This window comes from Meles meles, chromosome 4, assembly GCF_922984935.1.
Source record: "Meles meles chromosome 4, mMelMel3.1 paternal haplotype, whole genome shotgun sequence".
Classification (NCBI taxonomy): Eukaryota; Metazoa; Chordata; class Mammalia; order Carnivora; family Mustelidae; genus Meles; species Meles meles.
This window is the reverse complement of record NC_060069.1, coordinates 149,672,125-149,700,007: the sequence shown is the minus strand read 5'-3', so window position 1 is coordinate 149,700,007 and position 27,883 is coordinate 149,672,125. Positions and strand designations below refer to the sequence as shown.

General features: G+C 38.4%; 1 protein-coding gene across 5 annotated transcripts in view; it reads left to right on the top strand.

Annotated features, from left to right (window-relative positions):
* The window catches only part of GRIK1 (glutamate ionotropic receptor kainate type subunit 1), a 389,893-nt gene that overhangs the window by 320,546 nt on the left and 41,464 nt on the right, over positions 1–27,883 (top strand). For 3 of the 5 annotated variants that reach the window (XM_046002596.1, XM_046002597.1, XM_046002598.1), the window contains exons 8-12: positions 12,480–12,587; positions 14,927–14,971; positions 19,865–19,978; positions 22,241–22,444; positions 23,081–23,304. In XM_046002596.1, the coding sequence (XP_045858552.1) occupies positions 12,480–12,587; positions 14,927–14,971; positions 19,865–19,978; positions 22,241–22,444; positions 23,081–23,304 (695 nt within the window). The remainder of the gene's footprint in view (positions 1–12,479; positions 12,588–14,926; positions 14,972–19,864; positions 19,979–22,240; positions 22,445–23,080; positions 23,305–27,883) is intronic. The other 2 variants (XM_046002599.1, XM_046002600.1) reach the window with 1 other exon arrangement.

Sequence of the window (27,883 nt, the reverse complement as noted above, 5' to 3'; positions counted from 1 at the left end):
TATGAATAATACGTGAAGACCAATGAAGAGCTTATTATCAGTATGTTTTTGTTGCTTTTAAATACTTATGATTTCTTTCTTTTTTTGTTTGGTTAAACTCATGAAAGCACATCAATTTACAATTTTATTAAATTCTCCTCTTTTACTGGGAAACTTTGCATTTTCCATACAGCTTTCTGAACTACAAATTGGTTCTGTCACATTGCCATGTGATGTGTCTTATAAAAGTCAAGGCATTGATGACATCTCAGAATAACAGAAAAGGAGGTTTTTTACCTTGATGAACAATGAGGAAGACAATGTACTGATAAGAAGGAAATCCAGGGGAAATCCAGGAAGAAGGTTCAAAGGAAAGAGACTCATTGTGACCAAAGATAAAGGCCTTTAAACATTTTCCTCAGTCTTACAGTTAAATTTTAAGTCAGCAAAAGTTATCAATATTTGTGGTATAAAGCCAATGAACAGCCACATGCAAGTAAATCCAAAATGGAAACCCTAGAAAGTAGAACCATCCTGCTCTATTTAATGCACTAGTGGACAGTTAGGATGGGGTTCTGAAGGGCAGCAAAGGGAATGATGACAGGAAAATTAGAGGCATGTCAACCAAACTAGCATTAATACCAAGAGTTCAACATTTTCTAGATGTTCCTCTTGCTCTGCACCCTGATGGCCATTGGAATGCTGTATGTACATCCCAGTTATCCCATGATTTCTAATAGAAAGGCTGATGACTTCTTTTAGTTTAGTCAAGATACCAGAACTCTCTAGTCATGAGATATTGATCTTCAGGAGACGCTGCTCTGTGTTCCATGAAGAAAGTAAGAAGGAAGGTACTAGAGGCCAGGTCAGAGGTTTTATTTTTCTAACCAAACGGAGAAGATCCAAATTGGGTCCATTTGGGCAACTCAGGCTTCGAAAGTGCCATTGAGTTAGTGGGAAACTAAGATTTTAGTGCTTAATTTTTTTGTGTCTTGGCTTGAGAGTGTCCATTCCTCATGACCTATGCAAAGTCAAGTGTGAGGAGTTAAATTGGGAGAAACTGGCCCACACCTCCTCATTTTCTCTTTCATGACCTTATTTATAGGAATGCAGTGTGGTTAAGGAGAGAGTATTTGAGATAGAATAGGTTCTGGATACCTCCAGTGCATTTTAGTAACTGTAGCCTTGTCTCTTCTATAAAGTGGAGATACTTCTTCTTACCTTATCTGGCTGCTGTTAAGATCAAATGAGCTAATATTCCTATACCACTTCCTATTTGTCAATATTTAACTTTATAAAAGTTATCAACATGGTTTTCATACAAATATAAAGAAAGGCTGGTGCCAAAAATACACTTAACTTGAGGTGCCTGGGTGGCTCAGTTGGTTGTGTCCAACTCTTGATTTCAGCTCAAGTCATGATCTCTGGCTCCTGGGATAGAGCCCTGCATCAGGCTCCCCACTCAGCAGGGAGTCTGCTTGAGGATTCTCCCTCTCCCTTTGCCCCTCCTCCCACTCACGCTATGTGTCTCTCTCACTTCTCTCTCAAATAAATAAATCTTAAAAAAAAAATTACACTTACCTTCACGATGGAACTAGCAGGGTGGTAAAAATGGTTTAAAGAATTGGAACAACAATGATTATGTAATCCACTAGGAGAGGCTGAGTTACAGACAAAACTGATTATTGTCCTACAAAACAATAAAACCATAACCTCTGAGGTTATCCTTCATACCAGTTATGAATTATTTGCATCTTCTTTGGACAAAAATCTACAAATTAACATATAATTTCATAGCCTTGATCCTAAACAATGGAAAATAGTAAAACAAGCAAAAGTACAATCACCTGGAGAATTAAATCTTCCTTGGGTGGGCATGTTAGACAATGATCCCATAGGACCTTAAAGAAGATGCAGTCATCCTTTTGCTTTATTTCCAAGCTCTAGACAATTTGTTCAGAACTCCCCTTTTATATCATAAATAATCTTCAAAGATTGTTCATGTTACAAAAAGTCTGGTGTCATTGTGTTTGGACCTGATTAATTTACATGCAAGTTGTTAATCAATCACATAAGCCTCTTTGAACATGGCCAGCATATTCAGAGCTACTATTTTTAAACAACTACTCAGTCCAGAAAAGTAACTTTTATATGCAGATTTCTAAAGGAAACTCTGATTGCATTTTCAAAAGATTTTTTTTGTTCCAAACATGTTTTTTTTTGCTCTTATGGGGTCTTTTATCCCAAGGTGTATTCCTTTCCTATTGCCACTTTAATGAATCACTACAAACTTGGTGGTTTAAAACAACACAAATTTATTCTGTCTTACAATTCTGAAGTCAGAAGTCTGATATGGTCTCAGAGGGCTAAAGTCAAGGCATCAGCAGGACTGGTTCCTTTTGGAAACTCTACAGGAAAATCAGTTCCTTTATTTTTTTCCAGTATCTGGAAACCTCTAATAATCCCTGCCTTGTGGACCCTTGCCTTTATTTTCAAAACCAGCAACAGCTTTGCATATTTCAGTCTCTTTTTCTTTGTCTCTCTCCTTCTGCCTGTCTGACTTCTCCTGGGGTCCTCTTGTAAAGACTCTTGCAATCACATCAGGCCCCCAGATAATTCAGTATGATCTCCCCACTTTATGATCCTTAACTTGATCATATCTACAAAGTTCCTTTTGCATATTTTAAGCTATGGGTATTGGAACATGGAGACTTGGGGGTTGGGAGGGTGTTATTCTCCCTACCACACAAGGGTAAGAAACTAAATCCAAGAAATTGTTCTGCACAGCATTCCTATAATACCTATCTATATTTTGGTGAATTTCTCTTTGAAGTACCCAAAAGCTGATATATTTCCTGACCTGTCAGACAATGACCTTCTTTACCACCTATAAGTGTGAGATTCCATAAATCACAGAACAAATAACAGACCAGTTTCCTGAGGCAGTTTCTGGCTCTTTGGTCTACAGATAAAAGAAAGCATATGTTCCTTAATGGAATAAATGAGATTTATTCTCAGATGTAACAATCCTGGTATCACCTCATTTATACAACCAATTTGTCAAACTCTATCCTGGTAAAACAGAAGACAGATATTTGTTGTCTTATGCAAATGACCACATTGCCATAAAATTTAGTAAGCTGTTACTGAATTCTGAGATGTCAGGGAGAAGAAAATACCATGTAAAGAATGTATCATGTGTAGGTTAATATGTTGAGGTTTGCAGGTAAAGAAAGGACATCTTCATTCCCTTAACAGAACATTTAAAACCATATTAGCATACTCAAACCCAAATAATCACACAGATTTCTCATCATTATTCATTTTATCTTACTTAAGTCTTATACATCTGGACCACCCTGTTTTCATGAGGTCTACTCTGGACCTACTAAAAAGAGTTCTAAAGGTCCCAATTCAGTGCTCTTGTAACAGTCCAAATTGTCTAAGTGACATCAATTTAAGCTCCAAAGTCTGTCCCCATGGCTCTATTTCTTTTTTTTTCTTAAAGATTTTTATTTATTTGTTTGACAGATAGAGATCACAAGTAGGCAGAGAGGCAGGCAGAGAGAGAGGGGGAAGCACGTTCCCTGCTGAGCAGAGAGCCTGATGTGGGGCTCGATCCCAGGACCCTGAGATCATGACCTGAGCCGAAGGCAGAGGCTTAACCCACTGAGCCACTCAGGCGCCCCAGCTCTATTTCTTAAAGTACCAATAGGTAAGAGAATCTGGCACCATTTTCCTAAGAGCCTCTGCAACTGCCATTCTTTGACAAAGACCCATTTTTCAGTCCATAGGGTATAACAAAACTTCATACAAACATGAGGAGAAAGTAGAAACCATTTGTTGATGCAAGGTCTATCATCATATTACATAGAAGGAAAGTTATAAATGTATGCCTTCTTGAGAGCAGACTAAGGACGCCAAGACCAGTTATCATTTTAAAAGAAAGAGAAAAAAATCCCACCAGTTTTCCATTCATGTAGTATTTGACATAACAGAATTCACAAACTTAAAATATGTATCTTTCTAATAAAACCAGCCAAACTGAACAAACTTTGCCAAAAATTTAACACACATCTTTGTTTTTATTCAGACTTACCATGTTTGCACCAACACAAATTTAAATCCCTTCAAATAGTATACACACTCATGCTCTTTTGTTTACTGTAGTTTTCATAATTTGGTACATATTTTCTCTTTAGCTTGTATTTAAAAGTGCAGCCCCAGTTTGTTTTGTGAGATTAAGAGTCATTTATGGTTTGTCTCCCTCCCAATCCCATCTTGTTTCATTTATTCTTCTCCTATCCCCCTACCCCCCCATGTTGCTTCTCCATGAAATGACTCTTAATCTCACAAAACAAACTGGGGGTTGCTGGGGGGAGGTGGGATTGGGAGAGGGGGAGGGGGCTATGGACATTGGGGAGGGTAAGTGCTATCGTGAGTGCTGTGAAGTGTGTAAACCTGGCGATTCACAGACCTGTACCTGGGGATAAAAATACATTATATGTTTATTAAAAAAAAAAAATTTGGAAGGGGAGGCGAACCATAAGAGACTATGGACTCTGAAAAACAACCTGAGGGTTTTGAAGGGTCAGGGGTGGGAGGTTGGGGGAACAGGTGGTGGGTAATGGGGAGGGCACGTTTTGCATGGAGCACTGGGTGTTGTGCAAAAAGAATGAATACTGTTACGCTGAAAAAATAAATAAAATGGGAAAAAAAAAAGTACAGCCCATTACCCTACATATAAATGTGTATTATGGAGCTCTGTAGAGCCACATACAGCTTTTGAACATCTTTTTCAATGTGGCAAAAAGAAGCATATTCATTACCATGACCCAAAGGACAGTTTCTATGTAATATATAAAAATAATAAGATATATAGAAATATACATGTATATATGTACACACACATATATAGTGACCAGTACATCAGTATTATCTCTTACTGAGAAGCCATTTAGATACTCAAAGAGTATCCATTAACTTAATTTATCATTAGTTTGAGGTCTTAAACTCAATAAGGAACTTGGAAATTATGCTTAAATAGATACAAAAATTCTGTCAGGATTCTAATTCAATGTGATTACATACACAATTTTATATCTCCTTCATTTTAAACATTATGTAACAATTCTAGCAATTCAGTAAACCAGTATAAGAAGTTTAAGAAATTCATGGGGTGCCTGGGGTTACTCAGTTGGTTAAGTGTCTACCTTCAGCTCAGGTCATAATCCCCAGGGTCCTGGGATGGAGGCCCAAGTCGGGCTCCCTGCTCAACAGAGAGTCTGCTTCTCCCTTTGCCCCTCCCCATCACTTGTGCATGCTTTCTTCTTCTCTCTCTCTCAAATAAATAAATATTTTTTTAAAAAGAAGTTTAAGAAATTTGACTACTTACCCTCTTCATCAAGAAACAAAAAAACAGATTGGTAAAAAAAGGAAGACTGAAACTGTAACTCAATACTGGTAAAATTAAGGGACATGTATTGATTGTTTCAGTTAATTTTTTTAAAAGATTTTATTTATTTATTTGACAGAGAGAGATCACAAGCAGGCAGAGAGGCCGGCAGAGAGAGAGGAGGAAGCAGGCTCCCTGCCGAGCAGAGAGCCCAATATGGGACTCGATCCCAGGACCCTGAGATCATGACCCGAGCCGAAGGCAGCAGCTTAACCCACTGAGCCACCCAGGCGCCCCTGTTTCAGTTAATTTTTTAAAAAATCCTTAAGTGCGGTCAAAGATGCACTTGCGTTTTTAGCTTCTGAGCTAGAAATTTCTGAGAGGTTTTTTTTAAGGGTAGCACATAAAATATAATAAAACTTTAGTTTCTCTATATAATAGGAATCCTGGGTATATTAATATAAGTAATCAAAGATATAGTCTCTAGGGTTGCAGCCTTAGTTCCACATTCTTAGCCATGAGTTGAAAGTAAACATAGAACACAAAAAATCTTGAACATGGAATTCAAGGAGTATTTCTCCTTTCCAGCGAACCTGAGATGTATTCTTGCTCAGACAAAAGAAAAAGGCTAACAGACCAGATTTTCAATCATTTGTCACACTACTGACAGAGAATTAGATTACTTTCTTTACATGACAGACCACCATGTACTCAGAAAAAAACACCAGATTCCAATTCAATGTTGCAGCCAATAAAGAATGACTTAGTGGCCACGTGCAAATCAGATTCCCATGTACACAGCATGTTCTTCTGCCTGTGTTCATGAGGCTAGACTAACATGCAGATAACCACTAGTCCCTAGACCTGGTAATGGCCAAAACTAAGATTTTTTTTTTCAAAATCAAAATCTTCTGAGACACAAAGTGCTCCCTTAACTATGCAGTAGAGATGGCCCAGTGGTCAGAGACCAGACACAGATACACTGGTCCCTGCACCCAGTATAAAAAATAGAAAGAGCCCAAATTATGAGTTAGACAAGGTACTTACGGACTGAAATACTTGGGCAAAAATCAATATCAAAATATAGAGTGAAAAGAAAAGAACAAGAGAAACAAAGAATCAGCAAAGGTAAAATCCATTACTGTTTGGGATCTTCTCCAGGACTAGGATAAAGAGGACAAAATGACCCATAAGTTTGCCTTTGGCAGGTAAGTGAATTTTGTCATCTTGGTAGAACCATTTCCAAAACAAAATATAATTTTAAAAGAGTTACCAATGTGACTAACACAAATATAAAGTGAGCCACTGTTGAAGACACATTTTACTTTGAGGGAATGAAGCTCATTCCGGGGAGATGTAGAGGAAAAATAATTGTGGAGGCTACCTGGAAAATCAAAACTAGTTAACGTGCCAGGGCAATAAAATTATAATTTGAGGGTTTTCTTTTCTATTAGATGGAAATCGCTTACATCATAGATTTACATTTTACAAAGTCTGGGAATAAAGATATATTTCCCTAGAGAATCAAATCATCTTTGAGTGAGCCTCTTAGACAAGGACCACAATGACAAAGGGCATGCAGTCTTTTTAATTTTTTTTCCTTTATTTTCAAATTTTGGTAAGTTTCAATAACACATAGCATAGTCATAGAAAAATTTCTTTCTCTCATCTTTATCTAATTCTAAAGAAAGCTAACCTTTGGGTTTGCCATGAACATTCTATTTACAATATTCTTACCAAAAAAAAAGCAGAGTTCCTTAATATGTAAATGAAAATGCTAGAAACCACTGTCCTTACAAGATTATATCTACTAAAGAAGCACATTCTCTCCTGCTCTCAAAAAAGAAGTTTCTTTCAATAAGAAAGAATTTATTCCCCATGGTAAATAGGAATGGCTGTGTCAGGGAAAATTCTAAGAAAGGAGGCTTTTTGTGCTTTTATATATTTAAGTCCCCTTTAGGAAGAAAATGAATAAAAGCAATCATTTTTACAAAATGAAGTTAAAAGTTAACTATTACAAGAGCCTAGAGTTAGGTACTAGCCACTTAATTCCTCAAAACTAAAATACATATAATTCATTTGGATAGTAAAGATTATCTTGAGAAAGAGCATACAAGTAAGACATTAATCAAGACTTTTCTTTTTCTTCTTTCAGCTCTTGATTTCTGTTTCTTGGCCATCAGATAATGTTCCTGATAAGAGAAAAGAAAAAAGTCACACCATTTGATCTACTTGCTATTAGACAATTATTGTTAAGAGGTCTTATGCAGGGTAGAAATTAAAGCTAGTTCCTAAAATAGGGACAATAGTTTAAGTATTGTTTTCAGTTAAGCATACTATAATTGTCCCCTGTGCAAATGCTTCTACATAAGGCAAACAAATTGTAATTATGACTAATATAATTATATATCATTATCTAAATTGTATATGCTTTAGCCTTGCCCCAGAAAATCATTTCCTTATGGATCTTATTCCTCATATCCAGGAGTTAGTCATTGCCTATTCACTTTCATCAATAATACATTGATGATTAATAAATGCTAATCAACAATTACTTTGAAAAACTAAACAAAGAACATGGACAGACATGCTCATAAAGGGATGGGAGGCAGGAAGGCAAGGCAATTGTGTCAGCAAGAGAAGCTTGACTTTGAAGGTCAAAAGATATTTCAGTTCAGTAAAGAACCAGGCAGGGAGTCTTTGTAGATATTTGAGGCAGGGAAGGAAGCATTGTTAAAGCACGAAAAGGAACTTTTTGCCACTTGGATGAGCAGGGAGGAGAAGCGAGAAGTGGGAATTACACTGCACCAGTGACCGGAACACTAAATTCAAGATCCAAAGCAACGCAACAGAATCCAAACAAAGGGACACAATAGACACACTTAGTGGAAATGAAATTGGATTTCTGAACTGGATTTTAAGACCCGGCTATGAGCTATATGCTACATCAAGAGATAAATGTTACCAATTTTGCCCATTTTCAGAGAGCTCCCTAAACTCTGGACAATGTATCGAATTGACTCACAGCATGACCCCCAAGAAGGAAAAGTTGTCTGTAGAAAAAAAAACCTGTCTGAAAATCCTGTAGAACGTTAATGAAGAAAACTACCTCTTTCCACACAGATCAGAGGGAGGGTTAAAACTGCACATTTTGAGAAGCACAAAGAATGGGCCCGAAAAACTGATTTAGTCCAAATCCCTAACACTGAACAGATCTCCACCCAACTGAAGTCTTAGACGAACTGTTTCCCACCCTCAGTTAGATGCTACAACACGAATGCAGCAGTTTTTTTGTGACTCTCATCTACCCCACCAATCCATGAAACCAGCCTTTTACTTGCCAGAAGTGGCCAGAATATAAAAAGTAGGATTGGAATATGGTGGAGAGGAAAAGGAGATTGCAATACCAGGAGGTGTGCCTAAATAAACACAGGAGAGGACACGCCTTACTTGGATCCAATATCGATTTTTTTGGTCCCTGTGCAGAGAATGTGATTACCTGTATTTCATCAAAGTGTAACAACAGGTGTTACTGTCAACTGTAAAAATATACCATCTCGTTTTTAAAGCTAATGCTAGCATTTGGCATTATGACCTCCCTTGGCAAAAAACTCTGGAGGCAAATTTCAAGGATCTGAGGTATTTCTTTTGTGTTACTGAACATCTAGTTTGGCCTTACAGATGGCCCAGATGAGAGCTGAAGGCTTCGTGTGTCCATGTGTCATTTCCTGACATGAATTTAACTTCCAGCATTATCAAGTGATAAAATCTCCTTCTGACATGATTCCCATTCCACCTGTACAGTAGCCAGAAAATATGTCTAGGTTAATTGTGTTGGATCCTGGGGCGCCTGGGTGGCTCAGTGGGTTAAGCCACTGCCTTGGGCTCAGGTCATGATCTCAGGGTCCTGGGATCAGGTCCCGCATCGAGCTCTCTGCTCAGCAGCGAGCCTGCTTCCCTCTCTCTCTCTCTCTGCCTGCCTCTCTGTCTACTTGTGATCTCTCTCTCTGTCAAATAAATAAATAAAATATTTAAAAAAAAATTGTGTTGGATCCTGATAATTAGGTTGATCCCATTCTCTATTCTGTCTGTAAGAACTTCAATGGCAATGCTTTCTTCTTGAAACTGGCTACCCTGCTAGGGAAGTATTTCCATTGATAGTTAACGGTGTGCAAGTTGGTGGGACAGGGAGACGGAGGAATTGTGCTGTCCCTATGTTCGTATGTGGGCATGTGAATACGTTTCATTTTGTTCTGTGAGAACTATTTGCCAGCCAGTCCTCTGCTTGTAATCTTGATCTTTGAGTCATCTTCTCCCAGTTCTGCTAAAATGATCTCCCTAGAGAGCACATCTTCTCATGACAGTCCTAGGCTTAAAACATTCCGACCATTCCCACATGTCTACTGAGCAAAGTCCAAGCAAAAAGTAGCACAGTCCATAAAACCCTTAAAAACAAGTGCCCGCCTACCTCCTTCCTAGGCTCATTTCTCATCATTCCTTACCTTGCATTATAGATCCATGGCAGACATAACTTATACTGTATTTCATGCTTTTTACTCAGGCTGTAGAACTTTGCTAGGCCAACTTCTTCTTTTTTTTTTTCAATCTTTCTTTTTTAAAGATTATTTATTTATTTATTTATCTGAAAACGAATGACCACATGAGAGGGAGAGAGAGAGAGAGAGAGAGAGAGAAGGAGCAGGGGGAAGGGGCAGAGAGAGAAGCAGATGCAACGCTCAGCAGGCCCAAAGCAGAGCTTGATCCCGCAACTCTGGGATCATGACCTGAGCCAAACACAGCCACATAACTCACTGAGCCACCTAGGTGCCCTGCTTGGCCAATTTCTCATCCTTTGAGAGCTTGGGCCTTCCTTCTTGTAGGAGTTGTGGCTGAATCTTTCTTTCTGGGCAGTTGGGGTAAGTACTTCTTCCCAATACTTCTTTCTTCAATGACTATGTGCAAATCCTTTCCTCACACCCGTAAGGCTTTGTTGAAATACATGAATGTTCTTGTTCCTACTAAACTGTAAACTATAGGTGCTATATTCTGAGATAGTTTCTGGTACAGAGACGAGGAGAAGCAGCAATACCAACAGTGTTAAATCCTCGTCCAAAGGCAGGAGAAGACCAACGTCTCAGCTCAATCAATGAGACAGGGAGAGCACATTTCCCTTTCCTCTGCTCATTGTCCTAGTCAGGCCCTCCATGTATTCGATAATGCCCACGCGCACTGGGGAGATCTGCTTTATTCAGTCGACTGATTCCAATGGAAACACCCTCACAGACTGTGTTTAACTAGATAACTAAACATCCCATGACCCAGTCAAGTTGACACATAAAATTAACCATCACAACCTCAAATGTAAAGTCAAGATTTCGACTAATTTGTAGGCAGCATGAATCCACTATGTACTTTATGTGCTGGGAGAAATTGCATGAGCATGAAAATTTTATTTCGGGACAATGAATCTGATGTTGGTTTGTAATATGAAATACAGAAGAGATCCGAAAAGACTATACATGTGAGTCCTGACATGTGAGGTTATAAAAGCCAAACTCCAGGGTTTGTGGAGAATGTGGGAAGGAAAATAAGAGATAGTTGTCAAAATAATCCTTAAGTTTTCAGTGCTTTCAGTGAGTTAAGAATTGTGTGAAGTGCCATTTAAATCTCACAGAAACCTTGCATGGATCAGATACTGAAATTTGAGACAATCCAGATTCAGATTAAGTCACTTGCATGAAGTCACACTTCAGAGATTCAAACCCAGCTCTGTGATAAACTCATACTTCCACTACATTGCTCTACCTCTTGGCCAAGTGGATAAATCAGTCAGCAGGTGCACATGGTAGAGACACCCCAGATATAGTTCATCTTCCAGGATTTTCTTCACATTTTACAAATGTCCAGTGATTTTGGTAAAGCCAGGAAAGAGAAAAACAGCCAGGACTGAGTTCCCGTTGTGTCCTCATTTGTAAGTCAACTTGAATTAGACCAGATTGCCAAAAATCGCCTAGAGACTGAAGCTCAAGAAACTCTGGGGCCACTCTTTTTTATTTAACGAAACCACCAAAGATGTCCAGTGTGAGTTCTGTGACAGGGAGACTGCTGTGACTTTTAGTTCTTAACATGATGTGGATATACATGTGGCCGGCAGAATAATGGCTCCTCTAGATGATATCCATGTCCTAATTCCTAGAACGTGTAAATGTTATATTTTTTGGCAAAAAAAAAAAAAGGACACTGCATATATAACTTAACTGAGGATTTTTAGATGGAGTAAGTATCCTGGATTATCTACATGAGCCTAAATGCCATCACATGTATCCTTATAAGAGACAAGCAGACAGATGGCAGACTAGGAGAAGGCAATGTGACCACAGAGGCAGAGACTGGAGAGATACTACCACAGGACAAGGATTGCTGGCAGCCACCAGGAACATGAAGAGTCAAGGAACAGAGTCTCCTGTGAGTCTCCATGAGGGAGCATGACCCTGTTACACTTTGATTTTGTCCAGTGTTACTGATTTTGGACATCTGCTCCTGGCCTCCAGAACTATGAGAGAACAAATTTCTGCTGTTTTAAGTCACCCCACTTTGTGATAATTTGCTACAGCAGCTATAGGAAACTAATACAGTGGCCAAATGATATTGGAAGGCCTAAATCTGGATATCCTAAAAATTCGATAATGCATCACCGGATTGTATCCTTTTCACAGAGAAAAAAAAGTGGGGGAGAGGATACTTCCCCTGGTCAGTACCTTAAAAAGGATTTGACTTGACCTTGGAAAACAGAGTATCATGGCTTCCCAGACTTTGTTTACTCCATGTGTAGACTATTTTGCAGTCATTCCTTTCATACTGACCATTTAAATTGTCATTATCACAGATTTGACTGATGTTAGATGTTAGAACTGACAAAATAAATGAGTGCTAATAAAACAGGGAAGTGTTCTGCCGTTGAGCTACTGAAGCAATGCGATACTTTCTGACACCACAGTGAAACCAAATAATTGGATACCGTGATAAATCCGAGGTATTACAATTTTGATGGTGTTAGGATTATGATAAGTGTGAAACAGTAATGCCATGTTCCTTTTGTCCATAGGCCCGGTGGGATGGTCTGACTGGGCGTATCACCTTCAATAAAACCGATGGCTTGAGGAAGGATTTTGATCTGGACATTATTAGTCTCAAAGAAGAAGGAACTGAAAAGGTAACCTTCTCAATAATAAATTTCAGAATAAAATAAAGAGCACACTGTTCAAGCATTTTAATTGCACCCACAAATAGCAGAGCGATAAGATGATTCTCTTAGCATGTTCATTTATGGCCAGTTTTCTAGCTCTCTCTCCCTACTCTGCTGATAGATGCTGACATGCTAGTTTCTGAAATTGTATGTTATTAATAGCAATGCTAACATTCATCTAGTGCTTAGTTTCTACAGCAGGCATGATTACAGTATTAAATACATATGGCCCTATGGGTAAGCTGTCATTAGCCCCATCTCTCAAAGGTTTTAGGAAATTATGTTTAGATGTGGAAAACAAGGAGTTTGTCAGTGATTTATCTATGGAATGGTTTCCAAGTTTTACTCAGCAATGAATTTTAATTGCACTTGAGATTGACAGAGGGACAGACTAAAGTAGGAGAGAAAGGGCTTACTGGAGCCTTGATTTTAGGAGGAAATAGGCCAAAAAATCATTTCCATGCTGGGTTCTGATCTTGGGATTATTTTAGTTGTAATTCTCAATCTCTCAAAGTTCTGAGTTCCATAGGAGCTCAAGCAGAGTAATGCAAATGTGAACTACTTAGTTAAATAATAACAATAGTGATAAAAGAATTTGGCTCCTTGGTGTATTTTATTATACTAATTTTATTATTCAAAATTATGCACTGGAATTAATTAACACTTATATTGTGAAGATTTTTACCCTTTAGGACTTAAAGGGAAAAAAAGCTTTGAAAACCCAAAAACAATCATCTGAAAATCAAGATTCTGTAATCCAACATTTTTTTTTTCACTGTAGTGGACAAGAAAGTACATTTCCTATAGAAGAGTACCTTTGGCAGCCAGTTCCTTACTTAATTGAAATGTTTGGGTTGATTTTAAAAATGAGATAAGATTTCCATTTATATTCTGTTTCTTTGGGTAACTAAAACATATTTTTTAAAGGTCCTGACTATGCCCCATTGCTAAATAGCCTAATTAAAACAAAGATTAATTAGACTGAATGTAATAGATGGTGTGGAAACGTTTGAGGAAAATTATTAGTTTGCAGCTCGGAGGGCACACATTATGTGCACAGGTTCCCATTTTTGAAAATGCCCTCTCTTCCTGGCTCTGTCTCTCTGCCTCTCCCTGTGTCTCTGTCTCTGTCTCTGTCTCTCTCTGGCTCTTCCTGGCCCTCTCTCTATGTCTCTCTGTCTGTCTCTCTCTCCCTCTCTCTCTCTGTCTTTCCATCTCTCTGTCTCTTTCCCTGGGGTCTCTTCACTTGGATTTGCTGGTTTGTTAGTTTAACACATCTGACTGAGCACTAGGCACCCACCTCGCCTCCATCAGGGCTGTGGACACAAAAGAAAAGAAAAGAATATTTTTAGGGACTGAAAGCTTCTAATGGCTGTTTAAAAAAAAAAAAAATGTCTGTTCCTCTGTGCATGCCTCTCTCCCCCCTCCACTCTGTTAATGTATAGAAGTGAACGGGGAAGAAAAGCTGTTAAGAAAACATCGCTCTGGCCCCGACGTGTGATGAAAGAGACGGAGCCATCGTTGTGCCTTCACAGCTATTTATCCGCGGCGATATTATGCACACTCCATTGGTGTTTTCCCATCAAAGGCAAAATCAAATTAGATGAAAGTGTTTTCTCAATTTGTTTCTTATCTCTTCATTGTTTGCAATAACTTTTCTTTCTTCAGGTGACTTGGGCTCCATTCCTGGAAGGAATGACTGGGCCTTAAGGCAATGGGGAAGCCAGCCCATCTCTCTCAGAGCCACAGGAGGAGATGCCCAATCTTTTCATGTCAGCCTCTCATAGGGTCCACAGAGAAAATTGTTTAAAAAAAAAAAAAGTCCCATTTTTTCACTTCCACTCAAGTTCCTACTGCCTGGATGCCCATAATCAAAGAACGTGTCATCAAGTGTAGTATGCTTTCTTCTTGCTTAGCAATAACGTGTGTGTGAGTGTGTGGATTGATTCTGCTTATGGAAATACCTTGAACAGGCCTTCTTAAAGAATGATGAAGACGTTTTCACTCTGCAGCAAAACTGTGCATATTAAAATGATCTTTATATGATTTTTTTTTTTTTTTGATGTGGGAAAGGAAAAGTGAACATCGGGCTGTACTACTAAGTGGAAGTAACTTCTGTGGGACCCAAGTACTTAGCTCATCTCTTTACTGTGTTCAGGTTTTATGTGCAAGATAAATTAACGTGCAAGGTTCCAAACAGTGGGTGGGGAATGTAACACGCTGAGCGCTCACACACCTTGATACCTTCTGGGTTCCATGCTCCATTTTAATTAAGTGCTATTTTTATTTTTCCCTCTGAAAACAAGGCTGCTGGAGAAGTGTCTAAACACTTATATAAAGTGTGGAAGAAGGTTTGTACTCGGACAAAAACTGCAGGAGCTCTGGGAGTGGGGTGGGGAATGTCAGAGGAGAAGCCTGCACCTTTCTGGTTTTACCCGACCGGTAGATCTCTAATTGCAGTTTAGAGGCAATTGTCTATATAAAGAGAGAACGGGGTGATTGAGTATGTTGTCTCTCAATAACATGACTCATGAATTGAAAACACGCTTGAGATGGATTAAATAGTGATGGATTAAATATTTCCCCATAGATTATTTTTGTTTCTCCCAGGCAGGATCAGTCCTAGTTAGCACTGAAAGCAGGTTATTGCAACTGAAGCAGACACTTGTCCATTTATTTTCCTTTTCAAATCACTATATATTTTCCCTAAGAGGCATGAAAACAATAGATTTGATCCATCAGACTGCTCAGATAGGCTAAGACTGAGAAGGCTAGGATAAGACATCTCCCTCAAAGTCACCACCATAAAACAGGAGCCATTTTCAGAAATTCCCTTCTCTCAGGAGATATCTTTGTTTTGCGTAGGATCTTTGTCAGTGCATATCGTCTGGCAATTTGTTTCAGAGCCAGTTTCCAGAGGAGAAAAACATTAGAGACTCTGGACAGGAAATGAGATTATCTTGTAAATTCTAACACCCCTATTTCATAGTTTATTGTACAGTATCATGTTGTCAATGAATGCATACAGATTTATTGTATAAACAAATGTTAGACATTAAAAACATTTGGATCAGGAAAATGTCCCAGTGATATGCAAACATTGTCTTTTGTTTTCTCTCTCTCTCCCTAAACCTAATTGCTAAAATATCTAATGATTGACGGATGCAACTTGAATTACTTCAGGTTGTTCGACTTGGATGGTTTTGTCAGGTTTGCTTTTATCTTGCAAATTATCATTTAAGCCATGGAAAGTGTAAACAGTTTCTCCTTGTGGTCCAAAACTTGACTTTCTTTTGGTAGTACTCAGTAGATGAGTTCAAAAATGTCCTTTTAAGTTTAAAAAAATGGAAGTTTAATATCCATGTTTTAATCTTCAATGAATCAGACTACCAAAAGCATAGAGAAGGCAATCTCGTTGCCTCATTGCTAATAAATAGATGAACTTAACTGGCCCCCAGAAAGAAGCTTATTCTACTAATCCAGCTTGAGACTCCAGGCACTTTATACAATGTTGAATTAATTCAAACCAAATATCCTAGGGAATGGAATCCAAGCTCTGAAATTACATGCAGGGAAAGGGAATGTCCTCTATTTGTCACTAAACTGCAATCATCATCCCCCACCCACACTTCCCAGGGATACAACACCATGCCTCTGTACCTCTTCCTTCTTGCTGACCTAGCATTGCCCACGTCGTAAGTTGCATATACTGTGGTGTGCTGTTTTGTGTTATCACTGCTCATCAACGATTTACGGTAACCCGAGTGCTGGCACATAAGGTCTATTGTCCTTTTCCAACAAGACGCACATTCAAATTCCAAAAGCTCTTTGAATGCTGACCTTATTGAGTATAGAATAGTCCACCTGACTTTTTTCCCCAAAGAAGATGTAGCAATCTTGCCAAAGTCTGTCACTAAAATATGTGTTCATAAGTCTCATGGTACAAGAAACTGACGAGTCTTTTATTTTCTTTCCTAAAGACTTGATATTTCACTCAGCAATTTGGGATTTTGACTTTATGGGGATCACTCTGTAGGTCTGGAAAATGGATGCTAGTCACTCTCTGAACACCCTTTTGTTGTGTCACTTTTTTAAAAAAGTTTGCTTAACATCATTTGGGCACTCATTTTCAGAAGCTTCCCTTGCTTGTCCTAGATAATAAATGGCTGCTCCCGCATGCCCGTTTACAAAGTGAAAGAAGGCAAGACAGACTATTTAGCTCTTGAGTGTTCCTCCCCACAAATAATTGATCCACCCTCTGTTACTTCTCACTGGCAAATTACGGCTCTCTGCTTTTGCTCTATGGTTTGAAAATTGAGGTTCTGCTTCCTGGAGGCACTCCTCCAAGGTCAGAGAACAAGACTGAAATGCTAAATGCCCAGGCATCTGGTTAACTGTATCTCTCCCTCCAATGCACAGGACTCGTGAGATCTTGTTTCTTTTGAAATAGACATTCATTTGCTGATGTGTCCATTTAATTAACAGGTAAAGTCAGTTGACTACTTACTTTCAAAATACACACATACACGCTACACACACGACTTCTGTTTTGCTGGTTAAACAATTCAAAACAGAAGGCTGTGGTCATGCAAACTGCATATGTATACTGTCCACTTCCCAGGAATAACCTTGGAATAATCTTGATACTCTTTTAGTCCAGATTTGAAGAGAACTTTGTTACACAGATAGTAGGAAAAAATATTCTCCCTTTCTTATTTCATGGAAGAAAGTTCACACTGAATGGGACTCTGGGACTCAGTTGATTGGAAATGCTGCAGCAATGATATCTGAACTCCTCACTTTGGGTCAGGCTGGTAAAAGAAATAAAAGCCAGACATTAAGCTGTGGGGTGCATTTGTCCACAGTGTCAAGTTTGTATGTTAAAAGAGAATGATATTGTGAGGCCATTCAACACTGCCATTTTCAAATATTGGTATAGTTCCTTCAAACACACTTGACATCAATAGAAATTAATTGAGAGAACACATTCCATCACTTACCAAATTGGTTACAAACACAGCTATTTTCTCCACTTTTCAATACTTAATTAAGTTAGTTTCCATTCTCCCCAGTGCCTAAGTTGAGTTTTAATTAGAAGTAGAGCCACAGCCCAATTTATACACATCATTCATCAAGTTAGAAGTCAATTGCTCACAACCTAAAGGACAGCTTTGGATGAAAACCAACAGACTCCAGGTGTGTCTAGCTGAGTTATGTTTCCTAAAAACAAAGGTCTTTGCCTCCAAAAAGTGGGAGAAGAAGTACACATTGAGAAGAAAGAGCAGAAAAAGTTGTCCCCCTTTCCTGAGTTTAAAAATCAATCAAAGAAATCTGAAGATTCTTCAGTTCCCAGATGTTGTGTGAATTGGCTGTGTTCTATGACAGGTATCACCCTTAACAGTGGAAAGACTAAATGGTTATTAAAGGTGCTGTCCTATATCCCAAGCCTGCATCTAGTAACCTCATTACAGACAGACTCAAAATACTTCCAAATGCAAACACTAGCTCCAAGCCCCCATTAACCTAGACCTGTCTCCCTATCTCATTGGCCAACTAACTCTTACTAAGCATAGAAAGAAAACAGTGCCATTGAAGTAGTTCACACTGATGTGTGGATGTGTGATAGTTCTTGAAACTTCCTCAAAAAATTTACATGTCTGAAAAGAGTATTTGTCAAGCTAAATGAATTTCCAGCTGCTATATTTAGGCAATAAATCAAAGTAAAGGAGTAGAAAAGGAAAGAAGAGGCATAACATTCCCACTGGTGATATTTTATTTAATCATCGGAAAAGCCCTCCTTCCTCCACTTTGCTGATGAGGAATTGAGGCATGGCAGGGTTAATGAACTTGCCCAAGGTCACACTGCTGGGATATTGCAAAGCTAAGAGCTGGACAAAAGTCTGTCTGTAATGCTTATATTCTGCCCAGGCAGGCAATGTCCTCCCATTGGGAAAATATATTCAGGGATCAAACATGGGTTTACCCCAGCCTATCCCAGAGTCTGTCCAAGTTTTAGTGTTCCTCAATTGCCCCTGTATTTCATGGCTCCTCTACTTAATTTGCCTCTAAATTAAAATAAATAAATAAATAATTTCACTCACAATCCAAATTTTTTCACAGCAGGGCAAGCTTGAAGAAGTTACTGGAGCAGTTATTTGAATGCCCTTTATTATCAATTTTTTGTGTAGCTCTTAACAATTACCAACACTTTTATGTGCACCTTCTTATTTGGTCTTCTCAATATCCAGATGAGGTACTTTACAGTTAGAGAACCAAAGCTTGGAAAGGTTACCAGCTTGCCCAAGGTCACGCAGACGTTAGCTTTGCCTGCCTTTGAAACACATCTGCATTCTGTCTGTCTCACCAGGCTGGTGATAAATGCCTACAGAAAGCTTCAGATAAACAGCTTGGTTCCCTGAGGCTTTTCTCCTAGGTTTCTCCAAAAGCTAAACAAATCAACGTACTTCTTTAGAGCCTACAAACCCAGGAGTGACTTAGCCACTGGAGAAAACTGTGGGTCATTAATTTTTAAAAGAACATTGGGTTTCACTGACTAGTAATCACCGTGGGTGGTTCTGTGATAGATCAATGAGCAATAAGAATGAACACCCTCGCTGAAGGAGTTCATAGTGCAGTGCACAGACATAACAAGTAAACAGAAGAGTAATAGGCACCCCTGCCCAGCACTGACTCCTCAATGAAGACAGGGTCAGTCTACTGTTCCTCCACACTTTCCCCTTTCAGATGCCCTATCTCTCCATCATCCAGCTAGCTCCTTTCATCTCATTCCTTATAAATTTTACAGACACCAATGGTACCACTTTGGCAATGTAAGGTTTGTGTCACTAGAACATAAGCTCTACCAGTGAAGAAAGTTTTTTCTGTTTTGTCCATTGCTACGTCCTCCAATGCCCAGAACAAGGCATGGCATAGAGTAGGTGCTCAACACATACATTTTGGAAGAAAAATCTGATACTCATTTAAGAATTCTTTATTTAAAAAAGAACAGTGAACTTAATATATTAATAAACAAAAAGACCTCTCTATCCAAAATGGCACTAATTTTTCCTATTCCTTATGCACACTCATTCCTTTGTTGTTCATTTTCCCACAGTGAGTGGCTTCAGTGTCTTCTCCCCAGACTCTAAGCTTTTATGTCCATTCCTGGTGTAGAAGGGGCCTCGCTTTAATGTAAATGGGGTCACTGACAGCCAGCAGCCTCTGATGTATTATGTTCTGTGTAGATTGGGATTTGGAACTCCAACAGTGGGCTTAACATGACCGACGGCAATAAAGACAGGCCCAACAATATCACTGATTCACTGGCCAACCGGACACTCATCGTCACTACCATTTTGGTAAGTAGACTGAGTGGAATTCAGGCTCTTATGCATACTCCTGCCCTAGACTTTGAAGAATTCTTCAGCTCTCATTTTCATGCCAACAACTTTGTCTGCAAATGTCTATTTTAAATTTTTAATTAGGACACTAAAAACTTACGTTTGTATGCACCTATAAGTGCACTGAATTAGAAGCTTCCTGCAATGTTCTGCATATCTCCTACCTTCAATCCTTTCTCAACTCGCCCTGTTCCACTCTCTGGCTCCACTCAGCGAGTCTCCCTTGCTGCCTGGCTGCTGGTTGGTTTCGTCCAAATAGACACTCTGGCAAGAGACCAAGGAAGTGGGGAAAGAGAAGTAAGAACATTTTTTTCTCCTGCCTCCAGTGGTTTTCTCAGAACCTCTATACTTTATAACCACAGTTTTTATTCTGTCAGTGATCATGCTCCCAGACCTCTGCTGTCTTGGATTCCAGGAGCACTATTTCCTGCTGCCTGCCTTAGCCCTAAGTGCTACAAGCTTCCTGATTATGTTGGTTCCTGGACGTTTATACCCCACCATTCCTCCCACCTGCCTTCCTATTGGCTCCCTTTGCCTTGTTCACACCTCTGTAAATAACCCCTTTACTAAGAAGTCTTTCAAAACCCAGGTGAGAGGACTTTCTGCTTCCAATTAGAACCCTGATCATACCCCTATCCAGTCATTGTATATCCACAGGTTGTTCATTTTTTCTCTTTCCCAGCCCTAACCCAAAGAATAAAAGCCAGGAGTGGCCACCTCTAAAATCTTTCAGACATTCCTGCTTTATTTGATTCAGTCTATAGTGATAGACCAATTTATTTCTGAAACCATTAACTTCTGAGAATTGTTCATCCATAATAAAAATAGTTTTGTTTTTCTGGTGACTACTTTCCCAGCAACCAACTCTTGGAAATGTAGAATTTTCTATTCCTAACAGTTTGTTTGAGGATAAGCCTAAATGGGTCTTAAATGTCCGGGGGAAAAAATGTATGAGAAGTTAAAGGACATATCAGTAATGTAGTAACTATCATAATGTTATAAAATAAATTTTCATTTAGCCAAATGAGAATAAGGTTAAAGGTGGTAGTAAGGAAATGCTAATTATTCATGGAATAGGGGGTTTATGATGTAAGCATATAAGCAAAGAATTACCAAATATAAGATTTGAAGTATTTGAGTTCAAATAAGAAAACAGAACTGATAATATAAGAAGACATAGAAATAGTCTTTGTTCTTCTTTCATTTATTCTTCTCCTATCCCCCTACCCCCCCATGTTGCTTCTCCATGTCCTCATATCAGGGAGATCATATGATAGTTGTCTTTCTCCGATTGACTTATTTCACTAAGCATGAGAATAAATGAAACAAGATGGGATTGGGAGGGAGACAAACCATAAATGACTCTTAATCTCACAAAACAAACTGGGGGTTGCTGGGGGGAGGTGGGATTGGGGGAGGGGGAGCGGGCTATGGACATTGGGGAGGGGAGGCGAACCATAAGAGACTATGGACTCTGAAAAACAACCTGAGGGTTTTGAAGGGTCAGGGGTGGGAGGTTGGGGGAACAGGTGGTGGGTGATGGGGAGGGCACGTTTTGCATGGAGCACTGGGTGTTGTGCAAAAAGAATGAATACTGTTACGCTGAAAAAATTAATAAAAAGGGAAAAAAAAAAAAGAAATAGTCTTTGTACAAGATACCCTAAAGAAAACCAATGAAAATATAGATAAAAGTGAATAGTGAAACTGAAATGAAATTTGACTGAGAGATGAGGAAATGAGAATATTTAGTAGGTAGGAAGTTTGAAGAGTAAGAGGCTGTATTTGCTGATTTAAATTTCCTTTTTGTTAGTAGACAAAGCTCTCATGTAAAAGCCAGGAGGGAGGGGGGGCATGCAAAGGAAGTCTGGGTGTAGGTACAGATGAAGGCCAGACACCCAGACATCTGGTCCTTCATTGCTGGACCTCAACTCTGTCCTCAACTGTGCCCCAACCATACTAGTCACTCACAGCCCTGTCCTCAGCAGTGGAGGAAAACAGCCTCATTCACACGCTGAAGAGGGAGAGATACTAATATGGGAAATGTTCTGGATTGGTAGAGGGTATAAGGAAAATGAGTTTAGGGAAGGCGGGAAGGTGAGTAACTTCCTTACTCTGAAATCTTAATAATCATTTTCAAATATTTTGTACTTTCTGACTGTGGATGGAGGAAATTCTGCCTTCCTTATAACAGGGTTTTCATATTTGATTTGTTTCATATAGGAAGAACCTTATGTGATGTACAGGAAATCTGATAAGCCTTTATATGGAAATGATAGATTTGAAGGATATTGCCTGGATCTGTTGAAGGAATTGTCAAACATCTTGGGTTTCATTTATGACGTCAAGCTTGTCCCTGATGGCAAATATGGAGCACAGAATGACAAAGGAGAGTGGAATGGAATGGTCAAAGAACTTATAGATCATGTAAGCAGAATGCATCTTTTATATGTGGGTTTTAAGTGTCTTACAAAATGCGTAGCAAGAGGTAAAAGAGAAAAAACGATTGAGTCGGGGTTAGAAGAAATGTTACATTTTTTTTTTGGAACCCTAATAATGGTTTAAGAAGTAGGAGAAAACAACAAGGAAATGGAGTTTGCTTATGTAGAAGGGCAAGTAAGGAAACAAACTGAGGACAAAAATTTATAGGTCCATCTTTCATGCTGAAGAATAAACCAGAGTGGTTCTTAAATTTGATAATGAATTCTACAGTTTGCAGCTTAAAGTCTCATCTTGTCAGCTGATTTTATGACCAAGTGGCTCCTTCCTTGCTTGGCTCACTGCCCTTTTTAAAGATAACCCCCTGCAGCTTTTTCCTCCATTTAGTTCCAGAATGTGCGTATGTCTGTCTGTTTGTATTTCATACCTTCTGGTTTCTCTTTGCTAATAAATACTATTTCACAAGAACGACTGTGTAAATCAACTGTTTTTATGCTAGAGCCAATCATTACAGAAGCTTCTTGCATGAGAAACATTTGGAATTGAGAAATATAGATTAGGAGGACCCAGGATTTGCTGGGAAGTGAGACAACTAAGACAATGATTTTTAACTTGCTTTTGCAGAAGGCTGATCTGGCGGTGGCTCCTCTTACCATTACCTATGTTCGGGAGAAAGTCATTGACTTCTCCAAACCCTTCATGACACTGGGCATCAGCATTCTCTACAGGAAGCCCAATGGTACCAATCCAGGAGTCTTCTCCTTCCTCAATCCCCTGTCTCCTGACATTTGGATGTATGTGCTCTTAGCCTGCCTGGGAGTCAGCTGTGTACTCTTTGTGATTGCAAGGTAAGTTTGAGAACTACTGAATTTACAAAAACAGATTTAGGTCAGTCTCATATTATCACGTATGCTCTAGACTAGGTAAACATAGGTTAAGAACTTTAAACTTTAAATAAATAATAACTTATTTATCTTTGCCTAGTGCTCTATTCTGTCAAGTTCTTCCTCAAAGGTCATGCTGTGAATGAATATCTTCTGATTTTTTTTAAATAAAGATATTTTAAAGACAACAAGAAGATTATTTTTATATTAATTTAATCATCACAGTATTTCAGGCAGCATAAAATATTTATTTACCTATTTTCCCTGAATTATATTACAACAAAGCAACAGTTCAGCTAATAAATCTAAAATGTTTCAACAGGAAGAGAAAAATGGTGTTCAGATACTTGACCCTTGGAATATTCCATTACACAAAACAGAAAAAAGGTTAGCTAGGAATTATTGTAGCAAATAAGAAACACTAGGTGAAACAAGATTGCATTCTCGGGAACAAAGAAAAATACTTTGAAAATTTGATAAAACTTATTTTTAAAAACTTTAGAGAGTGAAAGAGCATTCTAGAAATAACCATGAAAAAGAAAGATTACTAACAGGTAGAGTCTAGAGGCATGAAATATTTATGCTACCACTGATGATTCAGCTTAGGTTTTATTTTCTGAGATAACTCTATATTTAACCATTCCACTTTACACAATTCTTCAAAGGATCTTTATACCTTTCAGTAGATTATATTTTCTAAATACCTTTGATGCTGAATTTGAAACACATCTATTTCATCTTTCTGTTGGCTTAAACATTTGATATCCCTAGATAGACCATGTAAAAAAATAATTGCTTTTGTATGTTCCCCACTTATTTTCAATCTTTTTCATCTTTCAACAAAACTCAGCAAACTTTTTTCCCTGATCAATTTTTGTTTTCCCTCCAGGAATTTCTATGAGAAATATTTCTTCATACCAGCTCTCTGTCATTGTCCACTCTCTGGTTTTGATTAATGCCAGGTAACTCTTTCCCTGGCATAATTATAAAGCTAGCTTGGGAAAATAACCCAGATTAGAAAGACTTAAAGATGCATGAGACACACAGATACAGTCAAACTAAATTAATATGTGTGCTCACATGTGGTTATTTATACATTCAATATGAAATAGATGTTTTCTCCATAATTCATGCCTTATAAAGTGTATCATTAACAGATTCCAGGGCATTTTCTAAATTTTGGCCAAGTATTAAGCTACTTTAAGTAATGACCAAAGCTCTGTTTCCATAATTCTCCCCACAGAAGATAATATATTAATGTGTATGTGCAGTGATACTGTGTTTTGATGCTTTAGCGTTCTAAATCAGTGGTTCTCAACTAGGAGAGATGTTATCATTCAGGTAACATTTGTCCATGCTCTAAAAACATTTTTTTGGTTATCACAACTGAGGGTGGAAAATGGTACTGACATAAAGTGGGTAGAGTTCATGGATGCCACTGAACACCCTATAGTATGCAGACAATTCCCCCCAAAAAAAGAGTTACCTCAAAATGTCAATAGCACCAATAACACCACTCTCAGTCTTGAGAGACCATGCTTTAAAAAATTAAAGAAGATGTTGCTTTGGGTATCAAATTTTAAAAGATAAGTTGCTCACCTTTGGAGGTGCATTTCTTATTACTTGTTAGTAAGTGAAATTAATACTGCCCTAGAATGGCTATATAATAAATGGCCACTTGATGAACATTTGAATGAGGAATAAGAAATTTTCCATTAACTCATTGTTCCATTCTTCTGTTCTGGGGCCCACATTTGTTGGGTGATATTGGAGACAGCAGAGCAACCAAGCAGCAGAGGGACATGGGTTCCCATCTCCCCCAGTCTACTGCTCTGTCTAAGCAGGGATGCTGATGACCAAATATGTTACTTATCATACTGACTTGATCATAGCCAATGGGAGACAGAACATGTAAACAGCATTCTGAAGTTCTTTCAAGAATACAGTCTGAAAGTACCCCTTCACACCTGACCCCAGCTGTGCCTTTAAATTGCCGTATTTTTATCATCAGAATATGTCAGAATAATGTGACATTCAGTCATTTTCCCCTCCTCCTTTGACTCTTTCTCTATCAGCAATCAGTGACTCAGAGCCCTATATTTTCTGACTTCATTCTATCTCTATTAGGAAAGCAGCCGCCCCCAATCAATATTATCTACTCAATATTCCTACTCACCCACAGCACCATTTATAAACCAGATCTTTGTTTAGCTTATTCTCCTTGTTACCTCCTTCTCATGGCTTTCCTTCTCATTCTGGGTCTTAGAAAAGTGGGATTGCTGCAAACACCGTTGTGGTGAAATGTAGGGGTGGAATAAAAGCTCCCTGCAGTGCACAGGTGCACCATCATGGGGATCCAGCTACATTCGTCTCTACACTCTTGAATCCATTCCTACTTCCACTGCATAAAACCCTTAAATATATTTTGGAGATGATCCCCAAAGACAACAAAACCCTTGTTGCATAGATGTGCCAATTTTCTTTTACGTCCCACCACCATAGTTTGAGAGAGTGAACTTGGTCACTCTGCACCAGGAAGCAAAGATGTGAGACAGATTTCTGCTACCACCTTTGTGTCTTGCCTTCAGAGTTAGTGAAGTAGAAATTAAAAATGTAGTCTCATAATCATTGTTAGCTCTGGGGAGGTTTTTGAATTTGTGTTTTGAAGTATATCCCTTTATATCCTTTTAAAGGGGAAAAAAATAAAGCCCATCATTGCATTTAGGCTAATGGTCTCACTAGATAGATGTTTAAAAATGATTTGCTAAACTGAATTGAATTCATAAAGTTAGACAAACTAAAGAAAACTATATAAACATTTAAGTTACTATGACTTGTTTAGTTATGGTGCTAAAAATGTGCATGTCAGGGGTTTTGTTTTGCGGTTAACATTTTTTAAATTATTTTTTGAAAAACATTTAACCCCAAGGAATTATGTCTATCATGACCACAATTTAAATAAACCAAATATCCAGATATCACATCTGCTTACATCATTTTATGATTTATGTTTATCTTGTTAAAAATGAACATTTTAAGTTTTCATTTAGTTAAAAACAAAAATCAAGAACACTTTTGACTGTAATTCTAAAGTTATAATACAAACCCAACAGTTATATCACAAGCTCAAACAGAGCTCTGTCCTTTAAAAGATGAACCATTCTCTCACTCCTTGATGCAGCCCAATATCCATTCCCAGCCATAAAAGAATCCCTTAATTAGAGATTTCCAGTCTCAGGATTGTTTTATATCTCTCATTCAAGTAAAAGCTTGGTATATATAAACATAAACCCAGAACGAACCTTTACATTTCAACATAATGTTACTCTTATATGCAAATTTTGACACCAATGCTAAGCACATTTGTCCCTTTCTCTGTCATTTTACTAAAGATCAATATCGATTGGGAATGACAGCTTCAGAATATCATTGGTGCGGGTCATATACTAATTTTCCCCCAGCTTTCCTGATGCTGACATTCCTACCGCACTGGCTATCTTTAAGCAGGCATTAGGCATTTCAAGCTGAAATTTCTACATCCAGGCAACAGGTAGACCTATTTTATCATGAAAACCCAGTGTCTTTCAGCATGGCCTTCTCCTGACACTTAATATCCCTCCGTCCAATGCAAATCACTCAGAATCTTGGAAAGAAAGAACTTAAAATATCTTTGCAGAGCAGGCAGAATCATACTGCTGTTTAGACAGTTTTCCTTTCTGCCTTAGAAAATTAGATTAATTGCTCACTTAGAACTGCAAAGTATGAAACACTGACACAAGACCAAAAGCAGCATTTCAAAGAGGAAAGTGGTGAGCTTGCTGGTGAGAGCATAGATGAGGAAGAAGTACCTGAATATCAGGGTGGGTAGTGTTGCCCCATTTTATTGTCTGTTGAGAAAGACTCCTCGTGAGTGCATAAGATTCCTAATTTATTGCAATTAATATTTTAAAATCATTGTACAAGTGACAATGATATTGTTTAAGTAATGGCATCTTTACTGTGCTTACTGTTTCAATTAGTGGGTTCATTAATACTGGTTGGTATTCGTTTCTTCAGCTCAGCAAACTACTATGGTTAGAAGAGTGTATAAATTCAAAACTTAATTACATTGTTGAAACAGTAATTAAAATGTATTGGCATGGCATTGTCAATTACAGCTGCATTCATAAGCTTCACAGGAACCAGCACTGTGTGCCCTGCAGCTGTGGAGGAGGCACAGTCATGAGTTGGATACCATTACTGTGGGGTAAACATTGAGGCTATTATACCTGTACCCATAAGACTTGATGAGGAGACATTGTACACTTTCCAGAAGGTGTCCAGGGGGGCTAGAGAATGGTTTTTCATTGAGAGGAACTGTTTGCCCAGTTCCTTGTGCATGATTCACAGTGTGTCCTGCTTTTCACTATAGATAATGTATTCACCTTAATCCCGGTTCCCTCCATTGTGTCAGCAACTGCTATTGTTTACTGCTGAAACCTTATGGCTGGAGAGCATTCCGTATGTTCCCATCGGTTTTAAGGGGTTTTAACATTACTCTAAT